Below are 17,032 nucleotides of genomic sequence, written 5' to 3' on the forward strand. Positions count from 1 at the left end.
GATATTCTTTGTGGCTACAGAGGCATTGTTTCCCTTCTTGTATTCAAACAGCATTACATGCTGAATGTGTGTCTCATCGTGTGCCATCACCATAAGTGATTTGAGTATACTAAACTTTATACATTATATAGGTTACACTAAAGTGATGTTTAGGTGATTCACGTAACTATTATACGTGATGTACATTTTTTGAGGGGTGGTTAATGAAAGTGTTCCAAAATGCAACATTAATTTCTTGATGACCTAATACTTCCTTTTACTGTTTATGTTAGTTTGTAAGTTCTTTTTTTCTTCATTACTAGTCACATCTAATTGGGGATTAGATTTGAGCCCAATTTTGTTATTGTTAACTGGGTGCCTTTTCTCATGTTCTTCAGGGTAGGTTGTACTTTCATGTTCTTTGTCCTTTTGGTTCTTTGAGTGGACTTATAAGTTTGATATGTATGTATCTTTTATCTTCTAAGTTCCTTTAGTGGTTTTGTACTTTACGTGTTGTTTATTGTTTGAGGTTGAATTTCATAGTTTGAAAGTTCGTTATTTTTATGTATTTTGTTGACACTACAAATTTCATGGTTTTGTTAGTTCTTTAGTAATGAATACTTTCTCTATCCATGTTTAGTTTGTGTCTTATTGGCTACACTTCACGACAGTTCCATGGGTTCTATGTGTTCTGTCTGAAAGTTTCTGCCTTCAGTTCTTCTCCCCCTATCTACTACCCAGATATCCTTCCCTCCTCCTCAGGTTCCAGTGGTCTTGTCTAGTTTTTTCAAGATCTATTAGTCAAAGGGGCTGTCAAATATGTGGTACCCACTCAACAGGAAATTGGAGACCCTTAATAGACCTGTCCCCAGTTGAATTCTTATCTGGAGACACCTTGCTTTTCCATGGAATATTACCTCTCACTTCAGGATTTTTTTCCCTGAAACTCTGGATGACCAAATCATTCAGATGGATGCCTATCTTCATATTCCAACTGCTCCAGTGTCACGTCATTTTCTTCTGTTCATCCACAAGGGTTCGATCCTTCTTCAACTCTGTGTGTTTTGTCGAGTGATATACTCTTTTGCCAATCATTATCAGATTCTCCTTTTCCTGAATGACTGGCTTCTGCTTGCCTATTCCCATGGCCCATCTGTCAATTGCACCTGCTTACTTCTTCAGGAAGATAATTGGGTAGGGTTTTCTCATCAACTAGGAGAAGTCCCTTATTACCCCACACTGTATCTTATTCATCTAGGGGTTCTCTTCAATTCCCATCTCAGTCAGGCCCAGCCTTCTCTACTCTCCAGGATATGGAGCAAGCAGCTATGAAGGCCTTGCCTTCTCTTTCTGCATGAGAGGTTCTATCTCTTTTGGGGATGCACTCATTACTTTCCCTTCAATGGACACTTTTCGACTAGTGAAACTTCTCCCATAATCACTTGGACCATCTCATCACTCTACCGCCTGGGATCAGGGAAGACCTTGCTTGGTGGCTCGACAGGGACTTGACCACAGTGAGACTTCCCATTCCTCTGACTTGCCCCAAGTCTCATTTGTTCATAGATACTCCCTTGGTGGGTTGTGGACCTTTCCTTGTTTTCTGAGAAATTTCTGGTCAGTGGTCAGCTGAGGAGGCTACTCTCTATATCAACATCCTAGAACTTTTGGTAGTTCATCAGGCTCTGTCTTATTTCCTCCCACTCCTGAAGCGGTGGGTGGTTGTTGTTCATTCTGACAATTCCACTGTCATCAGCTATATCACCAAGCAATAGGGAACCAAGTCCGGATCTCTGTGTTTTCAGACTGCAGATCTCATGTACTTGGCCAACAATCATGACACGATGGTCCTGACATGTCATGTTCCCAGAATTATGTATCTTGTGGCCAATCACATATCTTGTCCCAACCAGGTTCTCCCCATGGAGTGGTCTTTTCGATCTCAGGTATTTTGGTTAGTGTGTTCTCAACTGGGAACACTGCATACAGATGCGTTTGCCACTTACTGGAATGCCAAATTTCCTTCCTTTTGGCCTCCAGTTCTACATCCCTTAGCTCTGGGGTGGATGCATTCAGTCAAGATTGGAGGGGTTATCACCTATATGCCTACTCTCCCATCAGACTCCTCTCCAGTATCATTTCCCTTATGCAGACCACTCCTTGTCATGTTCTGCTAGTTACTCTGTATTTGCTGGATGAGACGTGGTTCTCTCTGCTCTGGCCCTTACTGGAGCAACAGTCCCAGCCCTTACCTCTGTCCTGTTCACTCCTCTGACAACTGAAATTTGATGTATTTCATCTCGACATCACCAAACTCCATCTTCATGTGTGGCTTTTATCAGCTACCTTGCCTCAACTCAGGGACTCACCCTTCATGTAGTGTCTTTCTTTGCCCTTACCCTTCGACTTTCCTCCTTGTCTGTGTACCAAAAGCATTGGTCTTCTTTCAGAATTTGGTCCATTCAACGTGGCTATCGCCCATCCTGTCATTCTGTTCCTCAACTGTACCAGTTCTTCACCTTGTTATTTGTTCAAGGTTTGTCCATGTCAACTGTTGCTAGTTATAGGGCTGCCCTATTGAACACCTCCCACTCTGGAAAGCCTTCTCCTTACCTGTTATTTCCCTCCTTTTCCATTCCTTTCTTCTGGTCTGTCCACCACGTCCCTTTGTTTTGCTGGATTGGGATCTCAATGTGGTCCTTCATGCCCTGTCCAGTTCTCTCTTTGAACCTATTGCAACATATTCCTTGTACCATCTTTCTCTTAAGACCTATTTCCTCTTCCTCCTAGCATGTGGTCATTGTCTTTCTGATATTTATGCCATTAATGTGTCCTGCATCCTTTACCATTCCTCATGTGTTATCTTCTATCTGGATCGGACCTTCCTTCCCAAGACATTGGCTGCCAAGGAAAGTTATTTAGCCTTTTCTCCTGTTTTCTTACCTTCCATTTCCCACCTATAGTCCCATTTGGATCATGGATCGACTACTTTGTCAAGTTCATTCACTGCAATGTTATGTGGCTCTTACTGCTTCCTTTCATGGTTCTCATTCCCGTGTATTTGTGCCATGGAATTCCTCTGTATCCTGTGATCTTTCAACTATTAATCTCACTGGTTTGGCTTGTCAACTCCTACAACTGACGTATTCTGACTAAATAATGTTTCTTCACACCAAATTCATCATCTAACTATGTATTTTGCTGCTCGATTCCACTGTCCTTTAGAGGAGATTGTTCAGGCTTGTATGTGGACAACTCCCAATACATTTGTTGCACATTATTTGCATGACCTAGCTGTGTCTTCCTCCTCTAGCAATTCTACCCACATTTGTTTGCCTTTGACTTGGATAAGTTGACATATTATTATTATTATTTATCTTATTTAATGAAATTCTTTGGGGGTGCTGATTGTTGGAATTACCAGATATTTAACTGCAAGTCTGCAAACTTTTGGGTACAAATGGGCATTATCTGCCCAGAATCTTAATGGGTCACATTGTAGATGTAGAGAGCGAGTGGCCATGTATTTATTCACTTGCTCTTCAGCAAACATTTCAGGAGATTTCTGTACTGTGGACACATTCTTATTTTAGTTAATAAACATCAGCAATTTTAAACCAGCAGTGGTCTTTTTCTTCATTGGAAATTCTTGAACTTTCTGAGCACTGAAACTACATGAAGGTGTCCTTTCCTCATTTGAATAACTTTACTCATTTATTTATTTATTTAAAATAAAAGAAACCTTTGACATGTATCCAATCATTGGTCCACTGTATAATATTGAATGATGAATTTAGTTACTATATGGTGAAGTGAAACAGACTCAAAACTACCTAGATATGATCTTTAAAATGTTCTGAAGGATTCCCTTTTTGCATGATTTGACATTCGTTTATGAACTTAAGAAGAGGTATGAGTATGCTGGCTTTCAGACTATCAGATCTTCCCATGTTTTTATGTTTTAATAATAATATCTTGAGAAATGGATGCAACCTTTAGATGTCTTATGGCACATGTTAAGTCATATAGGTCCATTCAAATGGAAGGATTACTCATGATCTAAATCATCACAAGATCAAGTCACAGAACAGTAGATTGGAAAAAGAGCAAACCTTTGTATCTTCTACAGTTTAACAGATTATTATGCTATGGCATCCGTTGATACGTAAGATTTTGAATTAGATATTTTTTTATCTATTTTTTTCTCATGGTCTTTTTGTAGGATCGAGTTGACAGTTTACAGTTTAGCAACAAAAGCTCTAGATTTATTAGTGGAAGTAAAGATGGCACAGCTCGCATATGGTGGTATGAACGACAAAAATGGAATACCATTTGCTTGAAAATGACAACTAAGCTTCCAGGGTAAGTTTCTTTGATACACTAAACTAAATCTTCTAAATTTAAGAAAATGCTTGTGTCCATTCAGTTTTTTAATTGCTTAAGCAGTGTATAAATGACTTATTCATAGTTTCAAGGACATTTCGATAAATGTCATTGAAACAAAGATTATAAATATTGCGCATTTACACATCTAAAGTTAAACATCTCCAAATTCGTTTCAGTTGCTCCATATCCATTCCAATACATAAGGGGAAATTTTGTATAATCTGATACTCCTACAGTTTTTAATAATACTTTTCCAAACTTTGTCAGAAGTTTATTTTGTGAAGCAACTTTGAGCTTACCTCATGTGGACCATTTCTCCCCTAGACCTAACAGGAAAGTTATCAGTATTGCTGTAATTCAAATCTTACAGTATTGCTATTATTTACACTAGCAGAAATGCTCCCCTAAGGGTGGCTGTTTGTGCTAGTAATTACTAATCATAGTAATAATACATCATTGAAAAAATTTAGAAAACGTGTCAGAGTTATTTTATCCTAGCTGGGTGGCTGAATACCATATTTCTTCCATTCATGAACAAGCCAGTTCTTTTTCTCAGACATTTTCACCTTTATCTGAAGAGCAGGGTTTACCAGCCAGTTCTAGTTCTGGTGAACTTTTTTCTCCTTTTTTCCCAGGTTTGCAACCTTTTAAATGCTGATCTCATTTCTGTTACATCTGAGGTATCTAGGTTGTTGTTACTGGATGCCATTTTGAAATTTTTATTTCTTCCCACTTCTCCTGACATTCAGGTTATAGTTAATGCTTTTAGAACTATTGGTACTTTTTTGCCATGTATTTCTAATTTTTCTGGTCTCGAAGTGAGGTTTTCTTCTTCTGTTCATTTATCAATTGATACCGTAGGTCTTTGAATCAGGTTTCAGGAGGTTCATCCATATTGTCTTCCATCTTTTCAGTACATCTAATTTTCTGTCTTACTTATTCAGTACAGTTACTGGCTGCTTAGGAGCAGGTACAAGAATTAAATGTTTCTCTGGCTCTAACACTTACTGATTTGTTTTCTGTTGCCATGTGACTTGCATGTTATTTTGAGATATTTGCCCATAGAGCTATTTTGCATGGAATTCATTTTTCTCTCAATATTTCTGATAATCTCCAATAGACCCCTGTCTTGCAATATTTTGTTTTTGCTGGTATTTCTGAATTCGTTTCTTAGTCAGATGAAGCTTAGCAGAAGGAGCTGAATTGGTCTTTAACCTCGTGTATTACTTTGAGTCAGTGTCCTACTATTTTACATCCAGGTGGAACTAGTTGTCCTCCTGCATTATCTACTTTTTCTGCTGCTTCTTTTCAGCCTTCTACTTCTAGTGTTTCTCATTATTTTTGTTCCTTTGGTGTTTTGAAGTGAAGATACAAGAGGGGTGGGCCATTTTGTCGAAGACATTGACTTTTTTCCTTTTTATGTGGCTCTTCCTCTGTGCATTTTGGGGGCTATTTGATATCATTCATTTATCTGTTGAAACTTTGGCCTTGGACAACTGGAGTTAAAAGATTATTTAGTTTGTTTTTTTGTATCAACTTTCAACAACCTCCAACTCTTTCAAACTTCCAATTTCTTTCCTCCCTTCATACATTCCACTTCAGGTTTAACTTTTGGAAGAGGAAATCTCACACCTTTTGTTCATAAAGGCTATCAAAGAGGTACTTCCCTTTTTCTTATTTTCTTGTAGTGCCAAAGAAAACATGAGATTGAAGATCAGTATTAGATCTTTCCCATTTCAATCATTATCTCAACAAGGATATTTCTCATTCTCTTTTTTTTGTCCTGGAGGGCTTTGTACTTACATCTTGATAGGGTCTTCCTTGCTATGACCTGTGCTGGAGAGAGGGACACATTTATTTTTCTCCTGTGTTGCCTACACTTTGAATTCACCATTTGGCTATGTCTTTGGCCTCCTGGTCTTGGTACCTAGAGGAAATGTTGCATGCCAGCATGTGGACAAATTCAAATACTCTTTTGCAATTTTCCTTGCATCACATTTCCATCTCTTCAGTTTTGGAATTCCATCTGCTGTCTGTGGTTGTTCTTCAGGCTTGATGAATTCCTTAATAGGTGTATTTTGTTTGTCACTTCTGCCCAACACTTGTTCACTATTTTCAGGACATTTAGGTTTGTGCATGACTTGAACTTATGCCAACAAAAATAGGAAAAAAAGAATCATTGCATATTTCTCTCCTTCTTTGGAGATTTCTGTATTTTATATGAATTTGTCCAATTAGGACTTGCATATACATTTTTTTAATCTCTGTGTTTGTCCTCTACACAATTTCACCCTCTTTACTGGAGCTCCATGGGAGAGTGTTGCTCTTTGGAAATGGGTTGAGGATGCTATCTGGTGGCTGATGATGTCTTAGCAGATATCTTACCTACCTCCACGTGTACATTGTTTCGTGATATCAAAGATATCACTAGATGTCTCCGCTCCAACAAGTGTCAAAATCATCCATGTTTTTATTTTTCTTTCTTTCTTCCTTTATTTTTTGATGTTCCTATTGTACTTCCTCAAATTGTTTAACCCATCTTTAAGGACTACCTTGGCCTTTCTTCTGTTCATCCTGAGTACTTTCTAATTTGACCAGTTGTCACTGGTCACTTTCATTATGGATGAAGAAGGGCTACTCTCATTGTAGTATGCCTTTTCATAATAAGTGTCTGTGTTGCTCCTTGGAGAACCTTCCTCTGTAAGATCAAGACATATCACTCCTCCTACATCTTTATGCCATCACTTGTATCCCATTTTTGGCTCCAAAGGTTCCATACACCCTTACACCTCTCAAAGCAAATCCCTTTGCCTAAAGAGCATCATGGGCAAATAGGTACCCTGCTGAAAAGAATGTCTTCTTTTTGAATGTTCTTTAGGTCCAATATTTTTATAAGGCTGGTTTTCTCAACTCATTCTCCCTTAAATCCTCAAATATGAGTTATGTGAGTTATTTTCTGGTTCTGGATTCTGCTCGACTCTTCTTGGCTACATATATTTTGTAGCCTAGATTATTATTAGTTTCCTGCTTTGTAGCTTTTAGTTTCATATTTTTGGTTTATTTTCATTCATAATCAGTTCCCACTTCCTTTAAAAAGCAGCTATTCTAGTTTTCAATATTTGAGATATAATTCTACCTTATTGGAATTTTACATTATTGGAATTAAAATGAATTTCAAACAGGTATTTACACCTGAAATACCTTCCCCCCTCCTCCTCCCCAGAACTGAATTTTCATCACAACTGTAACTTTCAATAAACTCTAAACTATATTGGGAAAGCAGAGCTTATGTAAGATCTCTTGATGCTTGCACAATAAGTCACATAGAAGGAAGAAAAATGGAGAATTATGAGTAAATAATGCATGCTCTGCAATGTGTAAAGGACATTCTGAAATTTTTAGTCACCTGTTTTGTTGACAGCATGAATTCAAAATGAACAAGGAAAGGTTTTCAGGATTTCAGAAGCCTAGTGGTTAGAGTTCTTGACTCGAGATCTGTGGGTTGTGGGATTGAAACCTGTCTCCAAACATACTTGTCCTTTCAGACATGGGGGTATGATAATGTGATGGTCAATCCCACTTTCTGCTGGTAAAAGAATAGCCCAAGTGTTGGCAGTGGGTGGTGTTGACAGAGGTAAGTACCCATTTGAAATTCATTTTACTTCTGAAAGTGTAAAATTTTCTGTTCATATGAAATATTAATATGCCTTTTTGGAAATAATGAGCCTTTTGTTGTTATTATGAATTACTAATATGCTTTCTGGATAATACTTGTTTACTGTCTCATAGATGTGAGACAGTAATTCCTTTTTTAATTATGTGGAATACTTTTATATCATTAGAAGTATACAAATTTTAATGTAACATATATAATGCACAAAATATGATACCCTTTGCACAACACATAATGCATATTTCCATATAAGAAGAATAGATGGACAAAATACAGTTAAGAAATGTATGTTTTTACAATAGGTAAGAATGTTTATAAACTGTTCACTAAATTTTATGCAAATAGATATAGCAACTTAAGTTAAACGTTTCTTTTGATTATGGGTGTAATTTTGGCTTCAATAGTAAAAGATGGAAGATGGTTGTTCTATAACCTGCAAATACACACCCTGTGATTCAATATCTTTCTCGTTGAAATGTTAGGGGGACAACCCCTACTGATGAAAAGTGAGAGGGGAATATTCTTTCTATTCCCTGTGTAAATAGTGCATATGTTTTTGATTAAACATTTGAACTCTGTGTACAGGATATCTCAGTTGTGATGAAATGAGCTGCATGACATAGTAAAATAAATATTTTTTGGTTTAAGTGTTAAATAAATACATTTAACAGCAACTTCATAAAATATCTTACTTGAACCTAACACAAGTTATTGGGCTCATAAATTTTACTTGTTAGTCATAAGAAAGTTTTTACAAAAGGAATCCAGGTTTATAAAATGTTTAAAAATGTTCACAGGTACTGCTGACAATGTAGATTGAAAATTACATCATTTTTATTAATCAGTGTATTTGATTTAAAGTTCTGCTATGAATTCCATTGTCATTGTTGGAGAATTTTGTTTATTTTAAAGTTTCAATTTTTTCTTACCAAAACATGTTCAATTATTTGTCATTCTATTTTGTATGGTTTGTGTGGTTGGTAACCAAAAAAGACTAGTGCCTGTTCTTTGATTTTTCACATACTCTTTATACAGGTTATAGAGGGCAGTTAATATATCTTTATTTATTTAAGACTATTATTAATTCCAGTTTTCCTACTGATGAAGGAGAAGATATAAAGTTAAAATTGAGAGTTACAATGGTTGGATGGAGTCTTGATGATTCTTTAGTCATTACTGCAGTGAGTGATCACTCAATCAAGGTTTGGGAGTCTCAAACTGGTACTTTGAAGCATGTACTTGATGTAAGCAAACTGATTCCTTACTGTAACCTTATATATATGTGTTTATACAAATTTAAAGTGCACACTTTTAATGTCATTACACTAACAGAGAGCTTGAGAGACTTTTGATCCTTATGATTATAAGACACTTAAAAATTGTTAAAAATATTAGTTTATTATGTGCATAATTAAAAAATGGCTGAATATCAGAAGTGTCATTTATGGATTAATAAGAAGTTGTAGTGGCTGAATTTATTATAATTATTGTGTGTGTTGCCAATGAAATTTAGAAATTGTTTAAATAAGAAGTGATAAAAAACTGATTAAGGTAGAAAATATTGTACAGATGTATATTAAGACATTATCTTCATCCCCGTAAGAAATATTCTGTTTTTTTTCAGTGTCATGAAGATGAAGTTTTTGTCTTGGAAACACATCCGAGGGATCAAAGATTAATGCTGAGTGCCGGTCATGATGGGCGTATTGTATTATGGGACATAATGTCTGGAATTGCTATCAAAAGTTTTTTCAATACAGTAAGTCTTTGATTTTTTTCCAGCTGAATCAAGGTCGGATTAACCCGTTCATAGAGTTGTCAACTCTCCAAATATTCTTCTCCTATTCCTACTCTGTTATTATTTTGTTTTGTACTCCTGGGTACTGGTAAATGGTTTTGCTTCAGTTTCACATGTTTCAAAGTCATGTGTGAACTGTCAGATTGAGTTAAACAGTACAAAGACCAAACTCAGATCTGTCTTAACTTGCTGTAAAGTTTTGCTAGTAGTATTCATCTTTGAAGGCTGAACTTCCACACAATAATCATTATTGCACATTCTAGTTTGACCAATGTAGCCCTTAACCCCATCTCTACCACAGAGTTCCTTTCAGATGTCAAATGAAAACCAGCATATCATATTTCAAAATTTAAGGAAAATTAATGATTATAGGCTAATGTTTTTTTATGTGAATGCCTTTTCTAATCTGGAAAGGTATGATCATAATTAATTATATATATGTCATAAGACATTAGTATTGGACTTGTTATATTTTTTAAACACTACATTATTTATTCAGTCCATTAATATTTCTCAAAACAAAGAGTGTATAATAGTATTTCAACCACACAATGTCCACCATATCCACTGTCAATGATGCATTTTGCTCTATAAAAAGCACATCATGTTGGCTGGTTCACAACATACACAGCAGTGGGCAGTACACTAACAAATGGCTTATATAAATAGGGTTCTGACTACTGTTGTCATTGTACAGACTTTGAATATAACTATAAAAATAACTGCTGCCAAAATGCATCCTAGAGCACTCAAGCCAACCAAGTCTAGTGAATGTTTAGAACATGAAACATTAATTAGCAACAAGGTTTTGATTTTTAACTCTTGCCTGGAGCCCTGAATACCAGGCATACTGCTAGCATTGTTATAGCTCAGACCACAACAGTTGCTGATATCAGTACAAGCCCCTGAAGAAAGAATGTGATGGTTCTCTCCTGGTATTCAGCATGATGGCCATAAATGGATATAAATTTCAATTGTATTTCCATGTTTCTGCACATTTCTGATCATGAATGTAAACTGGTCAGTGTGAGTTAGGTAAAAAGTGGAATCCACAATAATATAATAGTACTCAGAACATTTAATTTATGTTTTTGCTGGCAGTGGTACTTTATTACACCTTAGCTGAATGAATTTATTACAAATCATTAAAGATAAATAATTAGGCATTTCTTTACCAGCATTTACAAATTTGTAGAGGTGATTTGATAAAAGTTGATCAAAGCAACTGATGAGTTCAAGGCATTCAAGAAAGTTGACATTTTGGGCTAAAAATATCTTTTTCACCATAGGAAGGCAAGCTATGTTCTATAAGAAAGCCAAGGTGTGTGTTACAGTCCCTGTGTGAGTAACTTCTTAGGTATTCAGGAATTTTTTCATGAACAGGACAGTAAGTTTATCCAATGTACAAAACTTCACAGATGTTACACTGAAGTTTCTATACAACATTTTTAACAGCACATGAGTTTTTTTAAACCTGAATTACATACTTTACAATTTTGATATGTCCAGGATATTTTTGAAGCACTAGTGGTAATTTTACTAATAATTCTTTTCACTTCTTCCCTAGTTTCTGTTTTAAATGTACATCAATATTACTTTAACATGAACAATACACCATATAAGTGTATGGAAATGGAAGTACTTAGATATACATTTATATACACACATACACGTACACTATATAAATGTGTATAATGTATGGAAATGGAGGTATTTTTATACATATATCTATATTGTTATATATATCTATATAAGCCCGGCAAATAAAGCCAGCAAAAAAAGATAGAATTGCAGAGATAAGCAGATAGATTGAAGATAGAGATAACTGAGTCAAGCGAACAGTAGGCACCGTAAGTAAAGTTTGTGAATCACTGTGATTTATAGCGTGTGATATAAAGGTTGTTAAGTTTAAAGTGACTGTGGAAATTAAGTGTATTACAAAGTTTGTAACGAGAAAGAATAAACTAGGTTTAATCAAGAAGAGACTTGTATCGCTGAAGTCACTTGGAAAGAATTTTGACTGGAAATTATCAAACAAGCAGATACGTAACAATATTATACTTTTTGTTTCATAATTTACTAACAATCTTTGATATTTTTATTTTGTTACGTATTATCGACTTGTCTCACTCTGTGTTTGCTTGTCTTGTTTTTGTGTTCTAATTTCAATTGATTCACCACCTTAGTAAGTTATATTTTGTTCTTTGCCTGAAGTGGCCCTAATACTGAAACATTGCAAAATAAATCGATTTAGTAAACATGTAGAAACAATTTTTATTTAATTCTTTTCATTGTTTAATTCTATTAATGAATCTCTTTCTTAAAAGAGCACTATCTTTAATTGATAAACAAATACCAAGTTAATTTATTAATTAATTTTAGTGATAGCTTACTCAGCACACTTACTCCCTTACCAGTCTGGTCTTCAATTAGTGATACAACTTGTGTCATGTGAACAATGCTGCCTCTGCATTGATGTAACAAGTGCTCTAGATTTTTCAAATGAAGACAGTAAGTGAACATGTTTTTAATAAAAATGACTTTGCTGAAAAAAGTTTTAATGTCATTTAGTTGAGTTCTATCAAGTGTAAACCAAAAGCTTGTGCATTTTGGGCCTCGTGACAAATTTGTGCTCTAGGCATGTGCTTAGTTTGCCTATGTGTTAATCTGGCGCTGGGTTGAGTCAATGTGTTATCAGCTATTTTCTAATAGATACAAAAAGGCTCTTATTTATCTCATTAACTTTTGTTTCTCTTCTTCTTGAACTTGGTCTCTCACTGTTTTCCTCATTTTATAATAGGTCTCAGCAAATCATTCTTGAATATCCCCCGACCAGTGAATTTCCTGATCCTTCCATTCATCATCTGTTACTTTGCTAGCATTTTTTATTATTAGGCTTGAAAAACAGAAATGATTGAACTCTGCTCTTATATTACAATAATTGTGATTTTTTTTATCATTGTCTAAGTGAAAGTTGAAAGAATTCTGAACTGTTGATTATACTTCAAGTAGTTTTGTAACCTGTCATTATCTAAGATGAGTAACAATTTTATTCTAGCACCATAGCTGACTTTATAAGGATATATTATGTAAAGAGTAGAAAATATTCTATAAGTATTATAGTTGTAATTCAAACCTTTTCAGTTCTGTGATTACAGGAATGGGTTTCAAAGACCCACCTGGCCTGGTATGGCCAGGTGGTTAGGGCGCTCGACTTGCAATCTGAGGGTCGCGGGATCGAATCCCCATTCCACCAAACATGCTCGCCCTTTCAGCCATGAGGGAATTATCATGTGACAGTCAATCTTGCTATTCGTTGGTAAAAGAGTAGCCCAAGAGTTGGCAGTGGGTGGTGATGACGAGCTGCCTTATCTCTAGTCTTACACTGCTAAATTAGGGAAGGCTAGTGCAGATAGCCCTCATGTAGCTTTGCGTGAAATTTAAAACAAACAAACAAACAGAGACCCACCTTTATATGAAAATACTCAAAAATTATTCCAAATATTTTTGGGATAAAATAATTTTAAAAAATTGGAAAGCCAAAAGTTTAAAAGAAAAAAAAAGATGAATATCTAGAAAGTTTATTTATAAGGAATTTGAAAAATAAAGCCACAAAATTAGGCTTTGCAAAGTGAATCAATGGAAACTATTATTAATTTTTAATCTGTTATTCCTGGGAAGAAGATACTTGTAACTGAAGTTTAGAAAATATGGTATAAAGAAGTAGAAATGACCTTATATGTCCAGCATATCACACAAAATTAGAAAGTTCTGTATTCCAAAGTGAAAGAGTTTTAAGTCAGTTGTGATTGAACTTATGTGCTCTTGTTTCCTTAAAAAGTTTTAAAGTTAAAGGTTGAGTGTTAAAACAAATTTTTCTTGTGGTTATAAGGTTATTTTTGTTTCCTTATATCCCTTGATTTTTTTTTCTCTTACTCACAGTGGAATTACTTAACCCAGTTACATTAAACTTAAAAAAAAACTTATTTAATAGCATCTAGTTTTGGTTTTAAAAAATTCATATAACATAACAGTTTTTGTATCATTTTTTTTGTTATAAAATTTCAAACATTTTGTTTTGAGATACTGTTTTGAAAAATTATTAAAAATTCATCTTTTTATTTTAGAATAAATTTTTCTTAACTATCAGTCAGGAAGCTCTGTTTTATACATCCAGTCAGTTTCCACTTCATTATTATTCATTAACATATTTCTTTTGATACTTGGGCCAGGTGTGGCGTTGTGGTTAGGTTACTTGACTCGCAATCTGTGGGTCATGGGTTTGAATCTCATCACCGAACATGCTTGACCTTTCACTCATGGGGGCATTATAATGTTATGGTCAATTCTACTATTTACTGGTAAAGAGTAGCCCAAAAATTGGCAGTGCATGGCGTTGACTAGCTGTCTTCCCTCTAGTCTATCACTTCAAAGTTAGGAACAGCTAGTTTTGTGAGAAATTCAGCTAACAAAAAAAGTTTTGCTATTTTTGTTTAGTCAGTTACATTAGTCAACACTTCTAGCTATAAATCGTGAAAAAACACATGAAGTAACAAAAATTTGTTGGTGACCTAAGACCTGACCTTTCAAAGTGGTCAGACTAGGCAACAGTATCTTTCTAACAATGTTCTTGGTTGAAATCAAGTTATATCTAATAAAAATAATTTCTTTTTGATAAAGTATAAGTTCTTTTATTTGTGTGCATTGTTTTTATATGATAAACTCAACAATAATATCCAAAAATAAAAATTTTGAGTCAACAGGATATTTTGCTATCACCTACTGTACTCTCTGGCCCTAATAAAACTTATTTGATGTATTATCATACAAGAAACTTCCATAGGTTTCAAACAAATGTTTGAAAGTATTATGTTGTGCATAGATGTCAGGCATTAAAAAGCAATTACTATTAGTATGAAACTGTCACTCTACTGTTCTTTAGATTTAAGAGAACAACTAAGATACTGAGTTTTTTTATAGATTATATTTTATGATCACAGCAGTACAGAAACTTATTGTGATTATTGAAAGCAGTAATAAGAACTTTTAGGACAAAAATTTGCTTATGAACTTCTAAAGTATATCCTCATTTTTAAGAATTTCTTTTTTTATCATTAGTTATATTTTTATCTAGATTGAAAGACAAGGCCATGGAGCTGTATTTGATTGTAAGTTTTCCCCAGATGGTCTAATGTTTGCTTCTACAGACTCCCATGGGCATCTAAGCATATTTGGGCTTGGTTCAAGTGAACGATATAAGAAGGTAAAGTGTATTTTAATAGTGCCGTGTTTTTATTTTTCATTTTGTTATCATCTTATTGAAGTAAGATAATTTATGATATTTTTCAGTCCTTCTGTTTATCTTTTTTTTATTTATTTGTTGTTATTAGTTAAATCTTTTAAAAGTTTTATTAAAATTTTTTATTGTTTAAGATGAAGCCTAGATAAATATTTTAGTTTGATTTTCTGTGAATTTATGCTAATTCTATGGACCTTGCCAATAGCATTATCTAATACTCCCTTCAAAAGCATTAGACAAGAAGACTTTTAGAGGCAGTGCTAAAATATTTAGTTTAACTAATTTGGAAATTTTCATACTTCAAATAAAAAAAAAAGGTAGAAACTGACAAAAATGCTTAGGAATGATGGAAAGTTACGTTATTGAAGTCTCAGCCACTATTTGTTTTGTATTATATGTGAATAATTCATTTTTATTTAACATAAAATTTTTTTAAACAGAAATTAAACCCCTTTTTTTACTCTTTTAGGTGCCAGAAGAACAGTTTTTTCACACTGACTATCGTCCACTTATTCGAGATACTAATCAACATGTACTCGATGAGCAGACCCAGTGTGCTCCACATTTGATGCCACCTCCTTTTCTTGTTGATATTGATGGAAATCCTTACCCTCCAAATTTGCAGAGACTTGTACCTGGAAGAGAGAACTGTAATGAGTCACAGCTTATCCCCTACATTGCTGTTTCAGCAGAGGGTAATGATGGTTTCTTTAATTGTAAAAAATATCAAAGTACTTAATTTTATGATTATAAAGCAAGTTAATTTTTGTGATATCTTGAATACCATAAAATACTAAATTTATTTCTCTCTTCAAATTGTTCTGATCTTTATTTTAATTTTTACTTTAATGTTTGTTTGTATCTTTGTTGCTGCAATTGTTAAAGAATGTTAAATACATTAACCTGTTACTTGCCGTGGCCATTTTGTCTTATCATGAGGGCAAAATCATATTTGCAAATTGAAAAAATTTTAGAGAACTTATCTTTTATTGGATTGCAGATTTTATTTTTGTAAATAGTAGCATAACATTCAATTATTTGTATTATTTAATGAAGTTTAAAGAGGAATTTAATGAAAAAATCCTAAAATACGTTTTAGACTGTAAATAAGTGCCCTCTAAGAAGAAAATAAAAATAAAAAATTTCCTTCCACTTCAGCACTGGTCCTGCCATCTATGATTGGTATCTAAACTTTTGTCCAGTCTGTTTTCTTTATAAAACTGCCTGGGCGTGTTAAACCTCAGTTGTAAAACTTTTAGCCAATCCTAGTTGAAGGTGTCAATTTCAGTACTATGTTATTCCAATCGCTGTATTTCACATTTGACAAATCATAGGATGATAAGGAAAGCACGTGATGAAACGTTCTCTGGATTTTACAATATGAATGTGGATGGTGCTTATTATAGTAACTCCCATTTTATGTAGAGGTTGTATTTAGTATTGGCTAATAGTGCTTTTCTTTTTTTTTCTTGCTTCTGGAAAAAAACTGCATGTGATATACGTGACTTTTATTATTTTTATATAGTAGCTTAAGACATGCTGCATTGTATATCTATTTATATTAATCATTATATTGAAAAATTAACTCAAAATAGATATATTTTTAGGATAGAAGTTGATCCACGATTGTTAGAGTTAAGAGCTATCGAGTGGCAAGTGCAAGGTCTTTATATGAATTAGGCTTAGCACTTTGAACTGAAAGAGTTTGTGATTTTTATATTCTTTTGCATTTAAATTTGTAGTTTTAAGTTCAATAATTTAGCACCAGTACCACATAATAATTTTATATTTTTCCTTCTTACAATCTTTACTTTGTAGTAAAACCTACACTTCTGTTGTTATTACTTTAGATTTAAAACTGTCTAACAGATATATATAGTTTATTCTAATATTTTGA

At 34.1% G+C, this 17,032-nt stretch overlaps 1 protein-coding gene across 1 annotated transcript in view; it reads left to right on the top strand.

Moving 5' to 3' along the window:
- The window catches only part of LOC106462272 (PH-interacting protein-like), a 110,946-nt gene that overhangs the window by 43,804 nt on the left and 50,110 nt on the right, over positions 1 to 17,032 (top strand). The window contains exons 12-16 of the mRNA XM_013922172.2: positions 4,202 to 4,341; positions 9,129 to 9,282; positions 9,663 to 9,797; positions 14,971 to 15,099; positions 15,605 to 15,830. Coding sequence (XP_013777626.1) covers positions 4,202 to 4,341; positions 9,129 to 9,282; positions 9,663 to 9,797; positions 14,971 to 15,099; positions 15,605 to 15,830 — 784 coding nt within the window. The remainder of the gene's footprint in view (positions 1 to 4,201; positions 4,342 to 9,128; positions 9,283 to 9,662; positions 9,798 to 14,970; positions 15,100 to 15,604; positions 15,831 to 17,032) is intronic.

The sequence above is a fragment of the Limulus polyphemus genome, unplaced genomic scaffold (assembly GCF_000517525.1).
Source record: "Limulus polyphemus unplaced genomic scaffold, Limulus_polyphemus-2.1.2 Scaffold1130, whole genome shotgun sequence".
Classification (NCBI taxonomy): domain Eukaryota; kingdom Metazoa; phylum Arthropoda; class Merostomata; order Xiphosura; family Limulidae; genus Limulus; species Limulus polyphemus.